A 27,782-nucleotide genomic window follows, 5' to 3' on the forward strand; every position below is an offset into this window, starting at 1 on the left:
ACCTCACACCTTTGCAAATCTTTACAAACTGTCATATTAGAGTGGCGGGTAGGTTCCTCGGGTTGGTCATGTAATATATGTTATTACCTAAGTGGCTTAGGGGAAGTGAGCTGGAGACTTTGTGGTCCTCCTGGTCCTCAGAGGTCAGGCTCAAACCCCTCTGGTGACCTTAATTCTTCTCAGAGTGGGGGAGCTCACTCTAGGACTTCCTGTGTTCACAGGAGCCATATACACTGTGCAGATGCCCTGTCCCCGCTGCTGAGCACCTGCTGGCTCATTTGAAATTATCTTGTGGAATTAGAAAGCCAGTTTTTCTTTTCTTATTTTCTAATCCAGTCGCATAATTAAAATAATCACTGTGATTTTTGTTTATATCTCCATACATTTGCCCTAGCCAAAGATTTTCTGCTGTCTAATTGATTAAATAATAGGTTTGTTTAATAAATGTTTTTATGTTTTAAGAAAAAATAAGAACTTCATGTGATGAAGAGGCTAGAATGTTACAAGTCTAGAACTAAATGACTGGAGGCCATCTCTGCTTCCATTGCAGCAATATTCCTCCCAAATCTGTATGTGATTATGAAGTAATCTTTTTTAATGTATATATATATACATATATGTATGCATATATATGTATATATATATATATTTCCTGACTTTTACCAACTAAAATACTAAGAATTTTAGAAGACATCGGAGGCCTGTACTTGAGTTTTCTTCATATTTTATAATCACCTTACCTAATGCTTCCATTGGTAAATTTGACAAAGGTCTCCATATATGGTGTTCTTTGAAATTGTTCCCATGTTGGAACAAGATATTGGCAGAAAACATTATTCCAGGTTTTTTTTAGCTGTGGTCCTTCATAGTTTGTTCCAGAACAAACTATTTCTTTTTATTCTTTTGAGTGAGAACTACTTTTTCAGACATGAAAGAGAGACTGTTTCAGAAGACAAAGATGACTGCATGTCAGAATGAGGAGGAACATGGTAAAAAAAACTATCCATAATGTTAAATTCTTACCTGGTCACTAACCTGAGAATGTAAATGTTGAGGTGTTTTCTTCCATTTCAAAATTCATTTATTTTTTTAAATAGTCGCTCATTATAAATGTTTTTTTAAATTTTTATTAGCACTATGAGGACAGCAATCTGTTCTGTTAACCGGAAATTCAAATGGATACCCTGTAAAGAAGGACAAGGGTAATGGGTAACAAACATATTATTTTTATTTCTATGAGAAGGACAAGGTCTGAGAGAGAGAGAGAGAGAGAGAGAGAGAGAGAGAGAGAGAGAGAGAGAGAGGTTAAAGGTTATCTGATTGACCAGTCAGTGATGTTCCAAAGAGGACATGTTGATTCACCCTGTAGTGTTATAAAAGCTCCATGCTGGCTGAGCACAGCTGTGTCAGGCAGAAGGATCTCCATGGATGCAGTTGTGGTCCTGGTGCTCAGTCTCTGCTGTCTGCTTCTCCTCTCACTCTGGAGACAGAGCTCTGAGAGAGCGAAGCTCCCTCCTGGCCCGACTCCTCTCCCAGTTCTTGGTAATTTCTTCCAAATAGATGTGAAGAACATCAGCCAATGCTTGACCAATGTAAGTATTCTTTGTGCCCCACCAGTACCTTATAAAGAAGATAAACTGACAGTTGCTTTAGATGAAAATCTAGTATCAGAGGCAATATTGCTATAAATAACCACAAAGTCAAAATTCTTGCAAAGCATTGTGTACCTTATGACTTTTATAGCTGGCCAAGTATGTCTAATCTTGTTCCTCAATAGAATCATTCATGGTGACTTACAAATTTACCTTTCAAAAGTAAGTGGGCCTTACATTGCTGCTTTAGTGCTGCATCATTTTGCCTATTCCATTGGTCCATATGCCTCGTTTCTGTGAGTAGCAGACAGTTTCTATCACATAACTCTATAATATAATTTGGTATCAGTTATTGTTATATCTCAAACAGCATTTTTACTCCTTAGGAGGGCCTTGACTATTCTTCATCCTTTTAGGTACCATATGATGTCCTCTCCTCTTTTTCTAAACCTGTAAATATGGCATCAGATATCTGATGTGTAGCATTAAATCTATAAATGTAGTTGTATGAGTTTAGTAGCATGTGTATATGTTACTCGGTTTCTGTTTCTTCTCTGATCTTCTGACTACAGTTGCCAGTGGTTGAGGAAAGAGCCTCCACACCTGTAGGCTAGACTTCTGTACGTCATAGTTGAGTTCAAACTGCCTGAGTTGGGGAACTGGGACATGGTGGGAAAGATGGGAGGCTTGATGGTGGTTAGGGTGGGCAGGCGCTGAGACAGAGGGGGCAGTCAGCAGGCATGTATATTTCCTGTGTGGAGTTCTGGTGGTCAGCATCCTGCTGAATGTTTTGGCATGGAAATTTTTGTAATTATTGTGTAAGAAGCTGTTATATGTTTCACTGTAGTTGATCAATAACTGATATTCACCATAATATGATATAAATAGGCTTCACAACCATTTGAAAATGAGCTTTGCCTGACTAAAAATATTAAAATACAGTGAGTGATATCAGTGTGAATGAGGTTGACTCCATGGAGATTAAAATGACTTCTTTTTTTGCTAGCATTTCTATTTTTCTTTCTTGTTTTCAGTTCTCCAAAATCTATGGCCCTGTGTTCACTCTGTACTTGGGCATGCAGCCCACTGTGGTGTTACATGGGTATGAAGCAGTGAAGGAGGCTCTGATTGACCATGGGGAGGAGTTTGCTGGCAGAGGAAGCTTACCAATATTTGAAAAAATTAATAAGGGCCTTGGTAAGTAACTATGCATGTTCATATGAAGGGTGCAGTGTTTCTGTTGAAAGTGAAGACTGAAAGGAGGCGAGGGACTTCTTCTTTAGGTGCAGGTTGGACCTCTCTGTGGTTTCCACCCATCAGATCTCTCTTTTATTCCTAGAATATTTTTCTAGTGTTTTACCATTTTTTAATTTTAATTTTTTAAAAAACGATCTTTTCTTGTTTTACATACCAATTCCAGTTCCCACTTCTCCCATTTCCCTGCTCCATTCACCTTCCCCTCCATCACAACCCCTATCCACTCCTCAGAGAGTGAAGGTTTCCCATGGGGAGTCAATAAGTCTAGCATATTGCTTTGAGACAGGACCAAGGCCCTCTCCACTATATGTAGGCTGAGCATGGTATCCCTCTAAAGAGAATATATTTCTGAAAGCCAGTGCGAGCAGTAGCGAGAGACCCTGTTTTTCTATTTCTTTAGGCATTATTTTTAGCAATGGAAACAGATGGAAAGAAATAAGGCGCTTCACTCTCACAACCCTGCGGAATTTGGGCATGGGCAAAAGGAACCTTGAGGACCGTGTTCAAGAGGAAGCACAGTGCCTTGTGGAGGAACTGAGGAAAACCAATGGTAAGTGCAGATTTAAGCATTTGCATCTTAGTCAAGGTGTGTGTGTGTGTTTGTGTGTGATGTTGATTACACCCATTCTAAAATTTTCTTTTTAAATCAGAAACAACGAATATAGGTTTCATGATAATTTTGTTTTGAGTTGAATAATTGTGCATTTCCACCAGCACAAGTGTACTTTGTCTTTGTGGATCATTTCACAACACAATAATTGCGATCTATAATAGTGGCAGAGCCCAATCAGAGGATATTTGTTTTCATTTTCTTGGATTACAGAGCTTTAAGGAAATTAACAGAGCAGTACAGGGATTCTTTTAGGCCAATGTTACAGTCCTAGGTAACACTGATGCAATTTACACTTGTCATTTCTTAGCCTAGAGTAATAGAATTTTTATCAATTATTTTTTCTACTATAGCATGATCTTAAAATTGTATTGTCTTTTTTTAAAAATTGTTTGCCACATTGAGAATTTTATACAATGTGTGTTCATCATTTTCACCCACCTGCTCTACTAAGATACACCCCAGTTTTCTGTCTACCCTATTTGGTGTTGTCTCTTTATTTACTATTCACTTGACATGATTAAGGCTTTACATATAAATTTTTTTTATACTTTTTTTTATTGATAAAAGGAGAATAAAGAAAAGCAAGAAAAAAAAACAAATTTCCACCTCCTCCCAGCCTCCCATTTCCCTCCCCCTCCTCCCATTCTTCTCCCCCTCCTCCCTCCCCTCTCCCCTTCCCCCCACTTTTCTCCCCCTCCCTCTCCAATTCAAAGAGCAGTCAGGGTTCCCTGCCCTGTGGTACGTCCTAGGTCCTCCCCGCTCCGTCCATATCTAGGAAGGTGAACATCCAAACTGGCTAGGCTCCCACCAAGCCAGCACATTGCGTTGGATCAAAACCGCGTGCCATTGTCCTTGGCTTCTCATCAGCCCTCATTGTTCGTCATGTTCGGAGAGTCCAGTTTTATCCCAAGCTTTTTTTGGTAACAGTCCAGCTGGCCTTGGTGAGCTCCCAGTAGATTAGCTCCATTGTCTCAGTGGGTGGGTGCACCCCTCGTGGTCCCGGCTTCTTTGCTCATGTTCTCCCTACTTCTGCTCCTCCTTGGGACCTTGGGAGCTCTATCCAGTGTTCCAGTGTGGGTCTCTGTCTCTATCTCCATCCATCGCCAGATGAAAGTTCTAGGATGATATGCATGATATTCGTCAGTATTGCTCTAGGGTAGGGTCATTTCAGGTTCCCTATCCTCAGCTGCCCAAGGAACTAACTGGGGGCTAACTGGGGGCCTCAGCTTGGGCACCTGGGAGCCCCTCTAGGGTCAAGTCTCCTGCCCATCCTAAAGTGGGTCCTTTAACTAAGAAATGGGGTTCCGTGCTCCCCTATCCAACCTTCCTTTATCCCGATCCTCCTGTTTCCCCAAGTCCCCCCTCCTTTCCTTCTACCTTTTCTCTCCCCATCTCCCCTTACCCCGATCCCACCCCACCCCCAACCTCCCACTTTTCTCCCCGGAAAGTTTGTCTACTTCCCTTATCCAAGAGGATAACTATATGTTTTTCCTTGGGTTCACCTTCTTTCTTAGCTTCTCATCCATTGCTGGTGGGAATGCAATCTTGTGCAACCACTGTGGAAGTCAGTGTTTCGGTTTCTCAGGAAATTTGGGATCAACCTACCCCTCGACCCAGCAATACCACTCTTGGGAATTTACCGAAGAGATGCTCTATCATATGTCAAAAGCATTTGTTCAACTATGTTCATAGCAGTATTATTTGTAATAGCCAGAACCTGGAAACAACCTAGATGCCCTTCAATGGAAGAATGGATGAAGAAAGTATGGAATATATACACACTAGAGTACTACGCTGCGGTAAAAAACAATGACTTCTCGAATTTTGCATGCAAATGGATGGAAATAGAAAACACTATCCTGAGTGAGGTATCCCAGACCCAAAAAGATGAACATGGGATGTACTCACTCATAATTGGTTTCTAGTCATAAATAGGGGTCACGGAGTCTACAATAGGAGAATCTAAAAAATTTTTTGTAAGAAAAAATTTATTAAGAAGGAGCCATCACCTATACTCCTCAAATTATTTTGTAAAATAGAAAATGATGAAACACTTCTAAAACTCTCTGTACAATGTTGGTATCTTTGTTGGTGGAGGTTGGCCACTTATTCTGCCACCTTCCTCCTCCTAGAATAAAGTAGTCTTCTTGGCCACCTGGCTAGTTTACACCTGAAATAATCACACAGAAACCATAATATTTAAATCACTGCTTAGCCCATTAGCTTTAGCTTCTTATTGACTAACTCTGACATCCTAATTTATTCCATCTCTCTTAATCTGTGCATCACCATGTGGCAGTTGCTTACCAGCAGTTTTGGCATGTCTGATTCTGGCGGTGGTTCCATGGCATGCCTTTGACTCTGCCCTTCTTTCTTCCAGCATACAGCCTAGGTTTTCCTGACTAGTTCTGTTTTTCCCTTGCCATAGGCTCAAAGCAATTCTTTATTCTTTAACCAATAAGAGCAACACACAGATGGAAGGACCTCTCATACCACTTCCCCTTTTATGTTTAAATAAAAAGGAAGGTTTTAACATAGTAAAAATATATATAACAAAACAGGTATCAAGTAAGAATTACAGTTACAATATTTGTATCTACTTTACCTTTTATCATAACTTAGAATAACTGTAAGTCCAAATTCTTCAACTCCATCAAAGACTACAGAAAGATATGATATTACCTAAGGAAACAAAAAGTGCATTGCAAACAACTTCCAAATCTCTAGAAATAACAGAGTTACACACTGCCCCACTTCCAGGCACATAGCTGGTCCAAGTTGCCATTAAGTTGTCAAGTTGCAGCAGTTGGCTCACAAACCCCATTCAAATGCTCTGTAGCTGAATCTGCTGCCTGAGAGAGTCAGAGTTCATATTGGAGCATGGCCCAGAAAACTGGGATTTCAAGATAGCATGGATTTTTTTCTTTTGCTACAGCTGAATCAGGTAAACTTCTCTTAAGGGACTGTGGCAAGCCACCAGCTGAAAGACAAATGCTGCTAAACTTTGTTATTTTGTGTCTAGAATTTCTTTCCAAGCCCTCTCAAGTTTTATATGGATTTAGTCCACCACGTTAGCGTGCCCATTTGTAGGTATCAGGTAAAGATGGATGCTTAAAAGAAATCCCACACTAGCTAGGATTGAGAATAATAGAGGATTATTTATTAAGGGGTAGACTCACAAGTCCCAAATTATCTGCTGGGATGGAAAACAGCAACCAAATCCCACAATCAGAAAAGAGGCTGGACCCTTGCTTTACATCAGCATAAATAGTATAAAAGACCATGATCAAGTGGGTGGTTAGCTTAAAGGCTACTGGCTGTCAGATTTCTTACATTAGTATTTTAATAATATCAAAACAAAACAGCTTTATCATTTCCTTTTACATGGCACTTTCTGTTTTGAATTACATTCTATCTAAACAAATGACAGAACAAATCTGCAAGATGCACAAAGAGAAAACAAGAAAATTATTTATTAATCAAATTACGTCTTAAACTAAACATGAACTGCTTTTGCTAACCTGCTGATTCTGTCTTTAATTCTGCCAATCATTTCTGTCCATGTACACCTTTTCTTTTGTGTGTGTTTGTAGAAAATAAATCACTTTTCTTTTCCTACTGCTATAAATGCTACTTACCTAAGAAGTTTCTGACCTGAAAACATAAGATTAACTATTTGATTTCTAAGGACTTAAAAGTTATTTTTCCAAACAAAACAAAGACTGAAAATCAATTTAATCTGTGAATAAAATGTATATACATGAGAAAAGTTCTTTCATCCTTCACTGTTTTTGACTTAACTAAATCATTCCCTGATAGTATAGAATATAATCATGTTTTCATACGGTGTAGGGGGGTCTTCTTTCTATGTGTTGCTTTCATTGATTGAATAAAGAAAACTGCCTTGGCCTTTTGATAGGGCAAAACTTAGGCGGGGAAAGCAGAACTGGATGCTGGGAGGAAGGAGGCAGGCAGAGAGCCGTCCACCATGAAGCCGTCAGACATGTTAAATCTTTCCCAGTAAGCTACAAGATCAAAGTGATACACAGGTTTAATAGAAATGGGTTGAATCAAGATGTGAGAGTCAGCCAATAAGAGGCTGTAACTAATGTGTCAGGCAGTGTTTTAATTAATATAAGTAGTGTGTGGTTATTTCGTGGGCAGCCAGGAGCCGGGCAGCGGGAACACATCTGGCTGCCACTGCTCCTTCATTGCAACATCATACCCTGGTGCATGCACAGGAATATTAAGGAGTTTCCTGTTATTCAAATGTATAATAATTTATCAAGAATACTGTTTTTTTAATGGGATACTTATTTGAGGTCTATAGATTTAAATTTTAGATCAAATTTAATGTAAAGTGTAACATGAGCGGCCTGCTTGTTGGGGTTTCTGTCCCGCCCGGTACCCCTCAGCCAGCAAGCCCCAAAGAAAATCACACAGAGGACTCCATAAGATTATAAACTGATTGGCCCATTAGGTCAGGCTTCTTATTAGCTCTTGTAGCTTATATTAACCCATTATTCTTATCTATGTTAGTCACATGGCTCGGTCCCTTTCTCAGAAGGACAGGTCACATCCTGCTTCCATGGTGGTCTGCGCAGGACTGGGAGGAATCAACTTCCTTCTTCCTAGAATTCTCCTGTTCTCTTTGTATCACCTCTACTTCCTGTCTGGTTTTCTCACCTATACTTCCTGTCTGGCCAATCAGCGTTTATTTAAAACATGATAGACAGAATACAGACAATTCTCCCACACCACTTCTCCCTCTTTAAAAAACGAAGGAAAATATCCGTAGTCCATTTTTTGGGAATGTCAACGTAGTTTTCCATGCTACTTCCTGCTGGTTTTGGGTGCTGATAATTTCATGGGGACCTAAAGTAAATTTAGAGTTATGATCAAGTCTTGACTGAAGTATTCTGTGAATCTTGATCATCTCAGAGAGTAGTCTTGAATCTGTTCTGGATATAGAACTCAGACATCTGGGCCATCTGTTCCTGCCAGAGATTTCTCAGTTGGTCTTCCTTGATCAAGGCTGAATTTCCTTAACTCTGAATAAATCCAGAGCCTCAAATTGTCTGTGGAAACAAAAAGCAAAATCTCTTCTCCAAAATAACATACCTTTTGACTTCAATTTTGAAGTTAAGGCATTTTCAAAATACCTATCTTGGATTAATTCAGCAGCATTTATAAGCAAATATCTTTTAGCAGCTGTTGCTATTTCCTCAGCATTCAAACAATTTAAAGAGTGCATAATAGCATACAGTATCAAGATTATCTGTGTATTTTCCATCTTTGTGGGGCTTTATTTTAACCTCTATTTTTTTTTTTTTTTTGGTTTTTCGAGACAGGGTTTCTCTGTAGCTTTGGTGCCTGTCCCGGAACTAGCTCTTGTAGACCAGGCTGGCCTCAAACTCCCAGAGATCCGCCTTCCTCTGCCTCCTGAGTGCTGGGATTAAAGGCGTGTGCCACCACCGTCCGGCTATTTCTTTTATTTTTACTTTTAACTTTTGGCTTTATGAGACAGGTTCTCTGTGTATCTTTTTCCTGGAACTTTCTCTGTAAACCAGGCTATCCTTGAACTCACAGAGATCTGTCTGTCTCTGCCTCCCAGGCAAATCCTACCGGCATGTGCCACCACAACCAGCAATTCTCTTTCTTTCTTTGTTTCTTATCTTTTTTTTTACTTTGGAAAACTTTAACCTTTGGCCTGTATATATATATATATATATATATATATATATATATATATATATATATATATATATATATATATATTAGCACACTGTAAACAATTTAGATGTTTTCTTCCTCTTTGAATCACTCTTTACTGTATATCTATCTTTTTCTGACCATGTGTGTCTTTAATTTGCTAAGGAATATGGAGAAGATTAAAACCATGGCTTTGACTACTAGATCCAACCCATTCTTTAGCTTTATGAAATTACCCCCTCATGATGGAGGTAGTGGTTGTAGCCACGTTTTTGTTTTTTTTTTTTTTGCCACAACTCTATGGCATTTTTAAGGTTCTTGCCAGGAAGCAAGCTGCAACAGTGTGTCCATAAAACAACACTCAAAATTTGGGACCACTTGCTTGAAAGAATCAGAGTTTTCCCTGGCAGGATGGTTCAGAAAGCCGGCATTTTAAAACAGCGCAGCTTTTCTCCTGCTATGGCTGAAATCTGAAATGTCTTACTCTAGTCTTTCCCAAGCTTTTCCAGGCTATCTGTGGACGCAGTTATCCACATGGGGGCCATTCTGTGACATGAAGAGGCCTGCTTGTTGAGGTTTTCTGTCCTGCCCAATTCCCACAGCTGTTTAGCCCCAAAGAAAATCACAGAGAGGTCTCCATAAGTTATAAAACTTATTGGTCCATTAGCTCAGGCTTCTTATTTGCTCATATGACTTATATTAGCCCATTATTCTGATCTATTTTTGCCGTATGGCTTGGTACTTTTTTCAGCTGTCAGGTCACATCCTGCTTCCTCGGTGCTCTGCACTGGACTGGGAGGAATCAACTTTCTCTTTCCCAGAATTCTCCTGTTCTCCTTGCATCACCTCTACTTCCTGTCTGGGATTTACTGCCTATACTTCCTGCCTGGCCAATCAGCATTTATTTAAAACATGATTGACAGAATACAGACAATTCTCCCACACCGGTAAAGTGTATTTATCATTTTTCAGAATCAATTCACTATAGAAAAGATGTTAGAAGAAACTGTTCTGAGAGCTGAAGAGATAGTTTATCACTTGAGAGAAAAATGCTCCTTAAAAGAAGCAGCAATGGGTTCCAAGTGCCAGTGTAAGGCATCTCCAAGATATCTGACATGTTCTCCTAGACTCCACAGATATAACACACACACACACACACACACACACACACACACACACACACACAGACAAACACACACCTGTGAATTCATGTACACAAATAAAAATAAGTATAAAAAAGAAATTTCATTATGATTTTTCAAATTTTAAGCATTACATCAACAGCAATTGAATAATGATGATTTTGTGAGATGTTTACAAATCTAGAAACTACACTGTTTCTCAAATATGCTGTGTAGAGTTTGAACATAATCATCATTTACATCTTTAAAAAATAAACGTTATTGTTGCTAATGCTGTATATAGTGTGTTTCATGTAGGTATTTCATAGGAGTGTAACATGTGTTTAGAACACACCTTCCTACCATCACCTTTCTGGTCACCCCATTCCCATTTTTTTGATTGCATCCTCCTCTGGGACTCTTTGTTTTAATAAAAAATATTTTTATTTTATGTATATAAATGTTTGCCTGCATATACATGTGTGCACCACCTGTGTACCTGGTGCCACAGAAGTAAGAAAATTGTATCCTATTCCCCTGAAACTGGGGTTATAGAAAGTTATGAGCCACTGGGAGGCTGCGCAGAACTTACTGAACTTTGGTCCTCTACAACAGCAGAAATTACTTCGAATGTACAGCTCTTTATCTAGCACTGACCTTCTTATACTATGTGTCTTCTTTTCAAGCACTACGTTTACTTCCTCTGGAGAAAATGCATTGTTTTAAATGATGAAATGAGAAAAGGGAAGTTTCTATTACTGCCCTCATATTGTGTTCCCTCTTGGAATTTAACTGTAATAAGAAAGTTTTCATTTTATTTAGTAATGCAAACAAATCCACATGGAAGTGGCTGTTCTTAAAATTACACATTATTCTCAAGTAACAAAGAAGAATTCTCCCCATATTTTTTTCTTCTAATACCAGAACTCACCTGCAGTGAGGTTCTTCCTTCCTAGGATCATTACTTGCTTCTTTGGTTTACTCATTATGGCTGCAGATATTTCAGGTGTACAATATTTTATTTGCATCTTAGTGATATAGGGTCATTAGGTATTCCAGTAAGAAACAATTCTATTCCAAATACTAGAAATTTCAGGTTTGTAAAATCTTTTGTTTTCTTTCAAGTACTGGATAGTTTAATTGCTATATCAGATATCGTCTGTTCTTCAACTATCTTAACAAATTTAAGATTAAAGTGATACATTGATTCTACATATTATGACTGTTTAGCTGTTAGGAAAATTATAGATAGGATATGGTTTACAACTTCTAATGACTCTTTACCTGTTAACAAAACAAAACATCTTCTTTGTCCATTTTAATGTTATTTTTTCCAATTGTTTCTTCAGGTTCACCCTGTGATCCTACGTTCATCTTGAGCTGTGCTCCCTGCAATGTTATCTGCTTTACTGTTTTCCAGAATCGTTTTGATTATAAAGATCAAGATTTTCTTAACTTGATGGAAAAATTAAATGATAACGTAAAGATTCTGAGCTCCCCCTGGATGCAGGTGAAGTCAAGATCTTTTCCTCCTGAAAACATATTTTTGGCCTTTCATTCTCAAAGATCAAATTCAATATGTACCAAGAAGTGAGGTGACTAGGCAACACAGTTTTGAATAACATATTATGGAAAGAATATCTGGAAGGCAGGTCTAAATCCTTTGTTATACAAATAGCAAAACTGAATGACAGTTTCCAGATTGGTTCAAGGCTGCTAGTTTCGTATCTCTTGGTTTTCCACTTGATATCTAGAAAATTCTTTGTATAAAGTATTGCATTCACATCTGTAAGTGTGGCCAGTTGACTATTAAACGCATTTTATCATATTACTAGGCAGGAATATTTTAGTTTAGAAGGAATAGTCCCTTAAAGGCAAAAGAATATTTATGGCAATGATATCTGCCAAGAAACACTGAGTAGTTTCAATGGTTTGATATGTCTGCTGGAATCCTAGTTAACAAACAGACATGTAGAAATGGGAAGATGAGTGGTTTAATGCCATGTGGCCCACAGCTCACACACATCTCAGAATTGTCCTAGACTGAACTGGCATCTTCTGAACTCTCCCCAAGAATGGCTGTGATCCAGGCTGCCCAGTAAATCAAGGCACCAGGCAGTCAGGCACTACTATGGTGAACAAATGTATGGTGTGGTATGGGAGAGACAGAAAGAACAGTTCATGTACTGTGGAGAGAGGCACATCTGAAGAGATGAAATAGTGAGGAGTGGGCTGCGGTGGGTGACTTGGTTTTCTAACCAGGGTTAATCTTAGTGTTCTCTGGAGCATGTCTGCTTTCAGGGTTCATGTCTGGGTACATGGATCTGCTGCAGCCTTGATCTGTGTTGATGTCCACAGCTCCTGAAACCACCTTAGGCAAAGAGGAAACAGCTGTACAGGGTTGATGCTGTCACTCACTCACCAAAACACTAGGGAGAATGGGTCCTGTTCCTCCTCGTGGGAGCACAGTGGATCAGGTCCTGTTGATAGGGGTGTGGGTGAGCCAGGCCTACAAAGTTGAGCTTGACAGATCTTACCCTAACTGCCCCTCATCTGCCTGTGGTAGCATGGATTGGGGAGAGATGCTGCCCACTGCCTCTGGCAGATGAGAGCTGTCCAGGATGTCATACGATTGGAGAGTTTTATTTTTTTGTCCCCACCAGCTGCAGAACTCAAGAGAGTGGAGCCAGTAGGTTGCTTGATCAACACAGTAGAGATGGCATTGTTTACAGGGGTATAGGCAAGTCATCCCTGAAGTTCTGAGTGTGAGAGAACCGGCCCCACTACTCATCTGTCAGGGGGTGGTATGGTTGGAGGAGAGATGTCCCCTTTATCATTATCCTTTCACTGCTGGAGGCACATGAGTGAGCTGACCCTCCTCCTTAACACCTGCAGCACTCATTAAAGCAGGCCCTGCTTCTAGCCTGGGCAGCACAGTTGAGTGAACCCTTTATACAGCGGCACAAGTGAGCTGGCCCTGAGGTTGTGAGAGTGGAATAGCTGGCCACACCCACTAATCTGCCATGTGGTGGTAAGGGCTAGGGAAAGATGTCCTCCTCCCCTTGCCACTGCTACCTGTGGTGTATGGGTGAGTTGATCCTCCTCCTTAACAGCTTCAGTGCCTTGGAAAGCTGGTCCTGCACCTTCATAGGAAGTAAAGCAGAGTTGACTCTATTGAATGTATTGATTGTGGTACAGGGCTGCAGGTGAACCAACCTAGATAATGTGAGTATGTGAGATCTGGTCCCTCCCCTCATCTTCTTATGATGGTATGGGTGTAGGAAAGATTGCTTACCCTCCCTTGTAACCTGTGGCTGGTTGCAGGGCTGATCCTAATCTCATAATATTAGGAGAGTTATCCCTGCTCTTTAACAGCTGCAACTCTTGGAAGAGTGGCCCCTTCACGTAGCCTGGGTAACACAGTCTATCTTGCCCTGATGATGTAGGTATGTGAGAGCCAACTCTGAGGGTATGAAAGCAGCTCCTTATTATAAAGAGTGATGATGGAGGAGCGTCATTTGTCTATGTGTTACTTTCATAGGTTAATAAAGAAACTGCCATAGCTTTTGATATAACAGCAGCTTAGATAGGTGGAGTAGACAAAACAGAATGCTGGGAGAAAGAAGGCAGTGAGCCAGCCATCATGGAGCCAGCTGCCAGGTCAGACATGCTGAATCTTTCCCGGTAATCCACCACCTCATGATGCTACACAGATTATTAGAAGTGGGTTAGTCAAGATATGAGACTTAGCCAGTAAGAGGCTAGAGATAATGGGCCAGGCAGTGTTTAAAAGAATACAACTTTTGTGTTGTTATTTTGGGTATAAAGCTATCCGTGCAGGAGCTGGGTGGGAACACAGCCCACAGCTCTGTGAACTGTTGAAGCATGTGGAGGAGCTGTTCCTGCAGAACCAGGGCTTCAAGGTCTTCATGGAGCATAGCAGTGACAGAATATCTAAGACTCCCAGTAGGGGCCCAGTATTGATAGTGTAGCAGAAAGCAGAGACCCCGATGCAGTCAATGACTCTTTGCAATGAATGCTTGCCAAACAATGATAAATAGATAAAAGGGTGTACTGCCTGACTCACTTTGTCACAATACAGCTTCCATGATAAAACTTTTCTCTTTCCTTTTTACTCTTAAATTTTATTCTATTTTACTTTGGGAGGGGAGGAGTTTAAGGACTGAGGGAGGATGTGTGTTGATATGAAGGTGAATGGGATGGAGATGCATGGTGTGAAGGACACAAAAGTAAGTAAGAAGCAAGTAAAGAAAGAATACCTGTGATCATAGAGAAACCCCTAAAGGCTATGCACACTTTTGCTTTCAAAGTCTCTTGGAGTTCCACCTACTTCTAATGATTTATTCCATGTCATAGTGTAGTGGATAAGAGTTAAATATGCATTGCTACATTACAATATAAATCAAGTTGCCCAACTCTTTTCACTACAGCCATCATCTAAAAAGTGTAAACGACAACGATTTGCATCATGTCATACTTCAGACTTGTAGAGAATAAGTGGTTTAAGCCATCAGTCAATTTTCACTAATAATCATTATATTAAAGAAGGATTCATGAATATTGAAACTTGATCATGATCTTTCATCAATGGGGCAGGAATTCCCTCCCACCCCAGTTCTTTCTATTACTACAGAGAATTGCTATATGTATGAAATAAAACACCTCTTCCTTTTGTTGATCACTATTTTTCCTTCATTTCTGAATCTACAAATCCATGTTGGACTTGTATATATTATGGATACATGTATTTCCTCATTTAAAAAGTTCTTTGGCAAGGACTGGAGGAATAGGTCAGTGGTAAAGAGTATATGCTGCTCTCCCAAAGGCCATATGTCCAATTTTCAGGACTCATGTTAGATGGTCCAAAACCACTAGCTTAAGGTGATCTGATATTTTTGGCCTCCAGTGTACCCACACATACACGGCACACACATGTATGTGTGCATACATACCATATACACATCACATACATGACTAAAAGTAAAACAATTTATCTCAACAAAATATTTCTCTCTCTGATTTTGTAGGTCTGCAATAATTTCCCTTCACTAATTGACTATTGTCCAGGAAGTCATCACACAGCATTAAAAAATGCTGAGTATATCAGAAATTACCTTTTGGAAAGAATAAAAGAGCATCAGGAATCATTGAATGTTGCAAACCCTCGGGACTTTATTGATTATTACCTGATTAAACTAAAGCAGGTAAAATATTAATATAAATTTATTTTATTGTCTGAGAGTGTTGTGGTTTGTTGAACACTGAAATGTTTGTCAGAGATGGTTTAAATCAGTATCATTTGAAAAACAGTTTTAGTATTTATTATGTGTTGGGATGCACCATATGGATATTGATAATATAAAGGGAATTTGTTAACTATAACACATTGTCTCTATTCTTTAAAAATTATAGCTGAGAACAGCAATACAAAGGGCAAGTAAGATGGGAATAATTCTAATTAAGTAGAAAATAACCAACTATCGTGGCAGTGTGAATAGTGGCACCATAGATGTGCATGTTGTGTGGCAAGAATTGCTGCATGTCCAGTGAGTTAAAATAGATTTGGCCATATTGTTATTTTAAAAGGATAGATACGGGAGTTAGTTTCAGAAGGACTGAGTGATATAAAAGAGGTATGTGGTGGGAAGAGAAGGTGTATGGAAGAATGAAGCTTTGAGTACAGTTCAAGTTAATTTTCACAAAAAGGGGTTAAGGATTGGTATCTATTAGGTATCCTGACAGCATGAACTGCATTGGCATTGTGTAGTTTATTGAAAAGGTAATTTTCCATTGAATTTTCTTGAAACTGAAAAATCCAGTTGGGTCTAGATTATTGGGGTTGGTTGTGGGCATTGATTCTACTCCACTGGTCTTATATGTAGTAATACTTAGGAACCTGGCATCTGAGTGACTCGATGTTGCTGGTTTTTTTTCCTAGACTATTTTTCCTATTATTTTTGCCTTTTATCTGACTTTTAGAGATAGGGTTTCTCTGTGTAACAGTCCTGGCTGTCCTGGAACTTGATTTGTAGGCCTGGCTGACCTCAAACTCACTGAGATCAGCCTGTCTCTGCTGCCCAAGTGCTGAGATTAAAAGCATGCACCGTCATAGACTGGCTAGTTTGTAAGATATAGCTTATAGAAAAAGTCCACTGAGTGTAAAGAGGTATCTCAGGACTGTAGCCATGTTTCACTTACATTATGTTGGTACCATATGTGGTTACAAAGCACTTCAACTTCTGGCTCCTTTTCGTTGGAAAGCAATCACTTACCATGATAAAACACACCACACCACTACTGATCACTTCTGTCCCTTCAGACCATCTTTAGCAGTTGTTAGTGTGGTTTCTGTATGTATAGACCTCCATGCTATGAATGAATCACCTAAACGGACTCAGTATATGTGGCATTTAACTTTTGTTTTCTTGCACTTGCATGAAATCTTGGACATTTGTCTAAGTTCATCTTGTTTTAGTACTTCCTCCTTTTTTGTAGCAAACTTCATTTTCATGCATTAATAGCACAATGCACTTATTCTTCATTGACTGATATTTGTGGTATTTTTGCCTGAGGCTTCTCTAAGCTCTCTCTATATTAACATATGTTGACATCATTTCCTTTGACTATATTTCCGAGTCTAATGATAATAACTTTATGGTTTTCTTTTTTGAGAAACTGCTTAAAAATTCACATTAATACAGTATTTCATATCTCCGAGATCCCCTATTTTCCAAATAGCTGACAGAGGTTGTAATTTTAAAACTCAACAATAATTAACATCAAATATTAACAATAATTCTGTTAGTATGAAGTAGTACTTCAAGACTGATTAGATTTGTATCTCCTTCACAAACATTGTAAATAGACATCTTTTAATGTGCTGTTTTGCCTTTTTGTGTCTTCAGAGGATTTTTAATTCTAATATTTTTGCCCATTGGACTCTATACTGTGTGGAGCTATGGAGTTATGTATATATCTAGATAGAAACCTTTCCACATAAATAACATGGAAACATAGTTCCATTCTGTAGGTTGTCATTTGTACATTCTCAGTTATGTCCTGATGCATTAGCATTTTGTTGTGGACAAAGTCTCGTTTATCTGGGTTTTGATATTATGTTCTGTAATTTGTGAGTACAAATCGTAAGAAATGAGGCCCATCCTTGGTCTATGTTTTTTTTTTCACTTCTAGCATCCTTCTTACATGTAGGTATTCTGTTGTTCTGTCATCATCTGATGAAGACTCTTCCTTTAGACTTCCTTTAGTCTTGGAACTCAGTTTTAAAATATTGGCTTTAATTTGTTGTAATAGGAGCAGTGGGGCTGCGTTCCCAGCACCCCGGCTGGCAGCTAGCTTTACCCGAAATAACAACACACAAACTGTATTCTTTTAAACACTGCTTGGCCCATTATATCTAGCCTCTTCTCGGCTAACTCTCGCACCTGGACTAGCCCATTTCTTATAATCTGTGTAGCCCACGAGATGGCTTACCAGGGAGATTCTAGCCTACGTCCATCCTGGGTCAGAGCTTCATTGTGTGTGCCTCAGAGAGCAGAGCTATCCCCACAACTGCCCGGGAGAGGGGAGCATGGCATCTCTGCGCTCACTTCCTCTTTCTCCCAGCATTCTGTTCTGTTTACTCCTCCCACCTATGTTTTAACCTATCAGGGCCAAGCAGTTTCTTTATTGCTTAACCAATGAAATCAACAGATTGATATATGACACTCCCACATCAGTAGTTGTTTAGGTTAACTCTTTGTTATCAATTCTTTATTGGTATTGATATTGATTTGTGTGTCAATACTTTATTGCTTTCAATACTGTAGTTCTGCAATAACATTTTTAAATAATTATTTTATGTTTGATACAGTTGTTTTACTTTTTGCAAATTTTTATTAATTCTCTGAGAATTTCAGGAGATGTAATTTGAACATATTCCTCAACTTTCATTGCCCTCCTCACCTTAACTCTTGTTACCAAACTTTGTGTTATCTGTTTTTCACTTTTTCAGCATTAAGTCCAATGTCTGTTGTTCATCTAGCCTCAAGCCTGTCATGCAATCAAGCAACAAGGAGCCATATTATTATAGGAAATTGACTCCCCCTTGCCAGGAACTAATCAGCTAGAATTGGGGTTTCATATTTTCTACCCCTACTTTGCGTTGTGTTTTTATCTGATGGAGCCTACACAGTTTTGGGGCATGCTGTCACAGTCGTTGTAAGTTCTCATGTTCATTTGTTTTTTTTTGTGTCCAGAAAACACTAATTCCTTGATGTTACTGATCACACAAGTTTCTTATATTTCTCCCCCTTCTTCCACAAAGATCCTTACACTTTCTGGGGAGGAGTACATTATGATTTAGGGGTGATCTGGACACAATGCTTCATTCTCTCTGTACATTGAACAGTTGGATGTCTATGTATTGATTTACATCTTCTGCAAAGAGAAGTTTGTCTGATCAAAAATGTCAAATTTCTGCTCTATGAATATAGTAGTAAGTCACTAGTTATTATTTTAACACCTTTCCCACTAGTATATTAGAGTAATATATCCCACCAATTCTTAGACACATAACAGTGAAAGATATGGGCCTTATGTAACAAGGTGGGTCTTGGTGTGGGACAATTCTGTATTCTGTCAATTATGCTTTAAATAAACACTGATTGGCCAGTAGCCAGGCAGAAAGTATAGGCTGGACATCCAGAAACTAAGTAGAGGTGGGACAATGAGAACAGGAGCATTCTGAGAAGCAAAAATCCATTCCTCCCCAGTCCTGCCCAGACACTAAAGAAGGAGGATGCGACCTGCCTTGCCAAAAAAGGTGCCAAGCCATGTGGCTAACATAGATCGGATTAATGGGCTAATATTAGTTATAGGAGCTAATATGAAGCCTGAGCTAATGGGCCAATCAGTTTATAACATATGTAGACCTCTGTGTGATTTTCTTTGGGGATAAACGGTTGTTATAATTTATAAACTGGGCAGGACAGAAACCTCAAGCAACAGAATAGCATCCACATGGGCAACTGCATCCACATAAAACCTGAGAGAGCTATGCAATCTGAGCTTATATCCAAAGAATATCAGCATATGAAAAGACATCTGTACATTTGTGTTTGTTTCCTGCTGTGTTTCTCAAAATAGCTGAGATAATCAGTCTAGAACTCTTCAATGGATTGATTGGTAGGAATTGTGGGAAACACATGCAAGGATATGTTACTTTTTAAATATAAGAGAAAATTTAGTTATTAATGCATTAAGATAGAATAGGCTTATTTACCTCAAGGACAAAGAATCTTATTACAGACCCATCTTAGTTTAATAGCAAATTCTCAGAGCTAGAGTCAAATGTCTTCCACTGTTCTTTATCATGTCAAGAACACAGTTCTTCAATTTTATGTATGAATCTGTATATCCCAAGATTAGATCTATCTCATATTCTTCTTCTTATGGTTTTGAAAGGACAGAATACATAATGAATAAAATGTTTCATTTATGTTTTTAAGGCATTAAAGTACAAAACTGTATACATTTAAGTTCAGATAATCACATCATTGCAAGAGTTAGGCTAGTTGGGAATTTAGGGTAAAATTGAAATTCATGAAAATCTGTGCCACAGTCTTTGAAATTATTTGTGAATTTCTTCTCTACTCTACATTCAAGTATCTTTGTTGGCAACAAAATAAAATAAATTTTTGTTGAAGTCTTATTATTAAAAATCTTGTACATAAATAAAACATTATGCCAAATTAACTATACCCAAAAATGTATACAACTCAATAAACTTCCATACAGTTAGAATAACCATTGGGAATGAATGTTATGGAGTTTTACTTTAAATTTTACACTTTCTGTAATAAATATATAAATTTGCATGAAACTGTAGAGTCATTGTTATCAGATGTGCTGATAAAGAATTTATCAGATTATTCCTTCAAATTATTCTTAGGCAAGCCACAATCAACAATCGGAATTTACACTTGAAAATCTGGCAGTGACTTTGCTTGACCTGTTTGCTGCTGGGACAGAGACAACAAGCACAACACTGAGATACGCTTTACTGCTCCTGCTGAAGCACCCTGATGTCACAGGTGAGGACACAGGTGCTGACCACAGTGTTCCTATAAGATGCTGGAAAGACTCTGCTAGTGCCCTGAGTGTTGTTTTTATTACAACACTCAGTCCTTCACATTCACTGTAATAAACAGATGATTAAGAGAAAAAACTTTAAGAAAAACAATCAAATTCTGGTCAGTATCTGAGATTTCTGGAGGGTAAACTGAAATAGGCATGAAGAGTATATATTGTCCTGTGGATACATGTCCTTTTATTCTCAAGTTATGTTTTTAAGTCAACAAAAATCTTTTAGTTTCTTTCTCTCATTCTGATGAATCTAAGTTTGGCATGGACAAAAGAAAACTCTCCTCACAGAAGCCTAAGTAAAAAGCCTAGACTTTATTGAGTCTGGCTGGGATGATGTACATTCTGAGAAGCTTCCAAAATATTTAGATTCTCTAGAATGATATTTTGATCAATGTGGGAAAATGTAGATTCAGAAATTTTGTCAATTCAGAAGTCCGTTTCCTTAAACTTTTGTTGAACAATGATCTTTTCCACTGTACCAATAGTGTTTTCTTTTGCATTGTATTTTAAAACAGATTCAGTGGTACAGCAGATAGAAAACACACTCTCCCTTCTGTGCCCAATACATGATAAAAGCACAACCATGTATCATATATTTTGCATAGGAAAAGATATCAACAAGCAGCCAAGAAGACTTCACCAAATTTATGAAACATTATTGTGAGGGATAAGAAAACTGTAGAACAGGAAAGATGATGTTGAAACATTAATGTTAGATGAACATGCATGTAGTAAGACACACAAGCTGTGACTCTGTATCTACAGACCTGTTAAGATTCTGGTTCCAAAGCAATAGCAGATTAAGAAGAGAACAAAGTTGAATATAGGATGCTGGACTTGCTGAGATTCCCTTCCCATTCCCATTCATCATATCACACCCCTCTAGGAAAATAAAATTCTTACAAGAAACTAAGGGTAAGAAGCCCTTTACCTGATACATTGATGACTGGCAGGGAATGAACAATGCATAGGAATGAAAGCAGAGGCTGGTAGCGTTTGAGTCCCAAAATTCTAGATCTCAGTTCCCTTTCCCTGCTTTGCTCCATGTATATGAGCAGTGGGGCCACTCATCCAGACAAAAGGAATAAATCAATGCCCCTTATTTTACCAATATAATTGAAAATATTTTCCATATATTTACACAATGGATTGAAAGCACCCATCCAAGACACAGATTCATGGTGTTTTCAGGAGTGAGTAGAAACATGGCACCCTTCAGGGAAATACTTGAGTCACACATAAACTTTTCTCATTGAGACTACACCAGAATTCTTCTCAAGATCAGCTGGATTCTTATGTCTTTGCTGTCATGAGTTGTCACTTTTTTAAGAATAGATTTTCAGCATTCTGATGGTTGTAAGGTGAAACCTCAAAGTAGTTTTGATATGCATTTCCCTGATGACTAAGGCTTTTGAACATCTTTCTAAGCTCCTCTCAGCAATTTGAATTTCATCTTTGAGAATTCTTTGCTTAGATATGTACCCCACTTATTAACTAGGTTATTTGTTTTCTAGATATCTCATTGTTTGAATTCTTTATATATTTTGGATCTTAGCCCTCTATTGAATGTGTGGTTGCTCAAAATATTTTCCCACTCTATAGCCTGCCATTTAGTTCTAATGATGGTGTTTTTTTCCATGAAGAAACTTTTTAGTTTTATGAGGTTCCAATATGCTATTGTTAATGAAGTGATGGGAAAGGAGAAGAGTGTATGTGTGGTGTGTTTAGCTTGTATTTGTTTATGTAGATGATGAGATGTAGCTGAAATTTCATTTCCAATATCTGATTGTCATAATAGTTGTGTTATGTGGGAATATAAGAAATAGTATGATGTTGGATTTCCCCTCTGTATGCTGCGAATATGTTTTATTACCAAATAGGCTACTTGGCCTATGACATGTCAAAATATAGCAGGAAGGAAATCCAAGTAGAGATAAAGAAAGAAAGAAGGCAGAGTCAGGCATATGCCATAAATCACTGAAGGAGAAAGATGCTTGAACCTTACTGGTAGGTCACAACCTCATGGTGAAATACAGATTAATAGAAAATGGTTAATTTAAGATGTAAAACCTATCTAGGAATACACCTAAGCTGTTGGCCAGTGTTGTAATTAATACTTAGTTTCTGTGTGAATACTCGAGTGTGGGAACAAACATGAAGAATCTTTTAAATTGGATACATTCAACACACACATATTCATAAATATATATACAATAGAATGTGATTTAAGAGAATATTGTATTTAGGTACAAATTTAGCATCTGACTTCTAATGTCCTTTACCATAGACTAAAGTATTTTGAAGAATTATATTGTTTTATTTGATCTTTTTTTTTACTTATGCTTTATTTGCTGTTACAGCTACTAATTAATAAAAATATCCTGATCTATCATAATATCTGTAGAGGATAGTGATATAAACACACAACACAGCATTTCTGTATAAATATATGTATAAATACTTTTATCCATGAATAAAAATGCACATTTACACTTATTTTGGAACACCTGCATTGTGCTGTGTATGGCCTGACATTGTGCCAAAAATGTTACTTTTCTCCTATTTCCTCTTTTGTCACTGTGACCAAATAGCTAAAGTTCAGGAAGAGATTCACCGTGTGGTTGGCAGAAACCGCAGCCCCTGCATGCAGGACAGGAGCCATATGCCCTATACAGATGCCGTGATTCATGAGGTCCAGAGATTCATCAGCCTCATCTTCATCAACGTGCCCCATGCAGTGACCTGTGACGTTAAATTCAGGAACTACATCATCCCCAAGGTGAGCTTGTCTCTTCTCTGATGCACCTCCGTGCTCTTGATGCTCACAGGTTCACAGTGTCGTTACAGTCCTCTGAGTTATCTGGTGCTGCCGATGGCTTATACAGCTTCACGGTGAGAGGAGCAGCTCTACTGCAGGTGCAGATATAGCTGGTAACGACACGCCCACATTTGCTCTCTCTTCCAAATACTGTTCGGCAAAGTTTAGGCATCTCTGTTTGAAGGTCCACATTCTGTCAATTTTCCAAAAGTCTTTTCTGACTTTTTATCATTATGAGAAAAAAAATCTCCAAGTTGGAAAGAATTGATATGCTGCATTCTTCAATTCATCAATAAAGCTATGTCATTCAATCAATTATTTGTGATATTTATTTCTCTGCTCTGTTTCTTTTCATTGATGTAGTCTGTAAACATTTCAAAGGTCTCCTAAATGGTGAGTATCTTTCTGTTATTATCTCTTTAGTGCCGATTCTGATTTTCTTTCCATTAGCTCAATAGAATTAATTCATAAAATCATTCTGTTGGTCTTAATCTTATCTGAACATATGAGTTTTATTATTTCTAATAATGTTTCTGTAGATGTATGTTAAATTGAAGGTGTTATGTGAGCTAATACTTTTCTATATACTTTTCATATTCCTGTGTTCTTAGTTTATCTTCAGTACGATGAATTGCAGGATGGTGATGAACAAAACTGTTTGCAAGTAACATTTCTTGTCTTATTTCTGATAAGGATGAAGAATAATGACTTTAGTATCTCTTTATCGATTTTGAAGTCCTAAGATACACTGATAGTTGTGTATATCAGATGAAAAATTTTGATCTGATTTATTTAATGATTTATGAGATACTTTACTGTGGAGCCAATTATGTTTGAGTATGTCCTAGGAACATAGATGTTCACTTTCAGATGAATTTTATTCACAAAAATTTTTATATTATTTTAAAAATTGTTCTTTATGCCCATTTTATGGTTCTATGTATTTAATACTTTTGATCACTGACTGTATATGGTATAAACACATATTTATAATGGATTTCTCCACTACACATTGCTTATGACTTCTAGTTTAAGAAAATTCTCTTCATAGTTTCTCTTCCTCAATTTTGTTCTATTCTATTTTTATATTAAAACCAAGCTTTTGCCTTAAAAGAGTTTAAATTGATTCATGATGTCATTATGTTTGTACTATTTCTGTGGCAAATTAGTGCTATTTTGAAGATATCACAAATTGCATCTGAAAAATGTAGAATTTTATTGGAATAATTTTATTCATAAAGCATGACATTGGTATCTCCTGGGATTCTTCTTTTTTTGAGGGAGGGTGGAATGGGTCAAAATGATACTGGTAAGGTTCCAGTTACTAACATCATGTGCTGATGATAGAACTTAATTCTCCAATTGGCAGTAGGTTTTCTGTATCATAACAACTTAGTAAATGGGTTAGTGTATCTGTTAGGCTAAGGGACATTCTCAAGGTAAGACTTCTGAGGTCTGTGGTTAACGTACAGAATTTGGTTAAGTTTACGTACTTAGAGCTAACTAAATAATAAAGTATAACAAAGGTCAAAATAGGAATGGCACATTTACTCATATCTTCCTTGGGCTTAAAGCCTAGTTTGAGGTGAGTGTTGTATCAGCTAAACTTATACTCCATCATCACTCTCCTTCAGGTTCATGACATGACAGGTTTCTTTGGGATGTAGTCAAGTAGAATATTCTATTTTTGTACTTTATGAAACAACCAAGTTGATTTTACATTCTGAGAAATAGGATAATGATTTCTTAGATGAAAATAGAGCTACTGATCTCATCAAAACAAATAGGATAAGAAGGAACCAATGATCTTTGCCATAACTGTTCTGGCAGATTTCAGCCTTTCTAGGCCAAGGAGATTGTGCTCCCCCTTCAGAAACTCTCATTGCAGCAAAACAGCAGTCACAGTTAAATGTAAACAAATGATTATGAATATACTATGTTCAATGCTTGTAGATACTAGAACTTAATTTTCACATAATTTACCTATATCATTAATGGTCTTTTTAGTTTTAAAAGTTTGGACATATTTAGATAAACTGCTTTCTAATATGTGTTGGCAGCCTTGAAAAAGATTTGTAGACCACATTCCTAGAAAGTTTGAAATGATATGAGGTTAGTTTTTCTACTAGTTAAAGAGAACTTGCCTGCACCAGCTCCCTGCAATTTCTGTGTCTTCAGAAGTTTTATTGATTTAGCTGTCACCAGATCATCTTACCTTCATCATACTTTGTTTTATTTTATTGTCTCCCTCTCCTCCCCATTCCATTCCTCCTTTTTTCTCCCAAATAGACCTCATCTTGCATTTCTGACACACATATATATTTATGCATATATATGCATTTCTATATGTATGTTTGTACATTCACATAGACAGATTATATACAAGACTGAACACATATACATCTGCACATAGCACTGCATTTTCTTTCTTATAATATAAATACAAAGATAGATTCTGTAAGTGAGAGAAAAGGAGTGGTATTTGTCTTTCTAAATCTTCCTTTTTGTACTTAATGAATGGTCTCCTATTCTGTTCAAAACACTCAATGAATTTCTCTACTTATAACCTGATTCACATGAATGGTATGTAGACATATGTGATGAACTGGAACAGTCAGTGTTCAGAGAAGCATGAGTTCAATCTAAAGGAAAGGGAGAAGAGACTCAGAAGTTTTAGTCCATGTACTCATGTGAACATCATTAAAGTCACATCAGCTACAACACTGTGACTGACTGCCTCCCTGCTGCTTCCTGCTCTGCCTGTTGAAATGTCCCTACTGTTCTTTGCATTTCATCCTAACTATGGAGCAGAAGGTGAACCCGGATATTTTCCTGATTTGTCTTAGCTCTATGATTTCTTTTAACTTTATTTGTTTTTATATGTTGTTACAGGGAACAACGGTAATAACATCACTGTCATCAGTGCTGAATGACAGCCAGGAATTTCCCAACCCAGAGATATTTGACCCTGGCCACTTTCTAGATAAGAATGGAAACTTTAGGAAAAGTGACTACTTCGTGCCATTTTCAACAGGTAATAGAAATTCATTTTCATGGATCTAGGGACACAAGGATCTGTCGAGACTTATATAGTGGCTCCCTAATGGCCAATGATCAGGAGTATGACTTTCAGTGTTTATGCATGTTTTGATAAAGAGATTTCTTCTTTGTCAGGTTATGAAAGTGAGGCTTTAATTGTTAATCCACTGTTCAAAATTCAGAAAGCTGGAGTACAGTGTGTTTGTATTCTTCCTTGAGCTACATCACAGAAATACCAAAGAAAGCAAAGGCCATTTACACTTTACTCACCGTGAAAATGGAGACATCATAATTTACATTCAGGTCTTCTTTGCTGTGTTACTCACCTCCATACTCAACTATGTAATTACAAGTCTCCAAAAATACCAAAAATTACTGAAGTACCCCAAGTGCACTTGGTAAACACACAAATGTATAATGCTTCTTAAATTTCAGTTAAAGTAGGCCAATGAGAAAGACTCCCAGATCTCTGGGTTACTGGGGACATCAGTACATTTATCTTTCCAACTTGATATCTTAGTACAAAAAATGGAACACCATTCTAATAAATGATTCCCTAGTTGCCTCAAAATTCATGGGTTGTGGAGAATCATAAGAAGAAATCACTTATCATTAATAGAATTTCATGAATAGATCAGAGAGTTATTTGTGTTAATTAACACAAAATTCCACCTCAGTCTCCTAGGCAGCCCTATTACAGAGGTGAATAACTATAACTAGTTAAAAAGTAATTTTGAACAATGTATTTCTTAATAGTATAGGTTAATTGAGAAACAAATATGTTCCACATTTTTCTATTTGCTGAATTAATTGTCCTTTTAGGTAGCCAAACATCTATCCATCCACCTAATAACTTACCCTTCATTCATAGTCTTAATTTCAAATGCAGTGATTCTCAAATTTTACAAATAAGAATATAAAATTTTGATTGTTTTTTGCCGCCTAGGAAAACGGATGTGTGCAGGAGAGGGCCTGGCACGAATGGAGCTGTTCCTATTTCTCACCACCATTTTACAGAACTTTAAGCTGAAATCGCTGGTTAATACTGAGGATATTGATACAACCCCGGTGCTCAATGGATTTGCCTCTGTTCCTTCCCAATTCCAGCTTTGCTTTATTCCTGTCTAAAGAAGAGCAGATTGCCCAGCCTAAGCTGTATTGTTTTCTGTAATTCTCCTCTAGACCTCCTTCCCCATCTTGGACAAGATGTCCTTCCCTCCTCTCATGTATTCTCATTCTGTCATAAACCAGGAAACACCTGTTAACTATTTTGCAACTTGTGGAATCACAATAGAAATATATTTCTATATTCTATTCTCTACAACTGTGTTATTATTCATTTTGCTAACGTGTATCTGGTCTTTAACAAAAATAGAACTTCACTGCAAATAATGTAGTAAGAGACTCCATGGTCATTTTTTTCTGTATGTTTTCAGTAATAAGTAAGTTTGATTTGTGCACCTGTA

The 27,782-nt window shown here is 37.8% G+C and overlaps 1 protein-coding gene across 2 annotated transcripts; it reads left to right on the forward strand.

The window, feature by feature from the left end:
• The first annotated feature begins 1,409 nt into the window (after positions 1-1,409).
• LOC142850433 (cytochrome P450 2C27-like) lies at positions 1,410-27,782 on the forward strand. Of its 2 annotated transcripts, XM_075973980.1 has the most exons (10): positions 1,410-1,592; positions 2,009-2,044; positions 2,627-2,789; positions 3,250-3,399; positions 11,645-11,805; positions 15,344-15,520; positions 20,266-20,407; positions 23,051-23,238; positions 26,170-26,311; positions 27,263-27,782. In XM_075973980.1, exons 1-10 carry the CDS (start codon positions 1,425-1,427, stop codon positions 27,442-27,444), a joined length of 1,509 nt encoding a protein of 502 aa, XP_075830095.1. In that variant the 5' UTR covers positions 1,410-1,424; the 3' UTR covers positions 27,445-27,782. The 2 variants fall into 2 exon arrangements, with proteins under 2 accessions (XP_075830095.1, XP_075830096.1); XM_075973981.1 differs by lacking the exon at positions 2,009-2,044.

Source organism: Microtus pennsylvanicus, chromosome 5 (genome assembly GCF_037038515.1).
Source record: "Microtus pennsylvanicus isolate mMicPen1 chromosome 5, mMicPen1.hap1, whole genome shotgun sequence".
Taxonomy (NCBI): Eukaryota; Metazoa; Chordata; class Mammalia; order Rodentia; family Cricetidae; genus Microtus; species Microtus pennsylvanicus.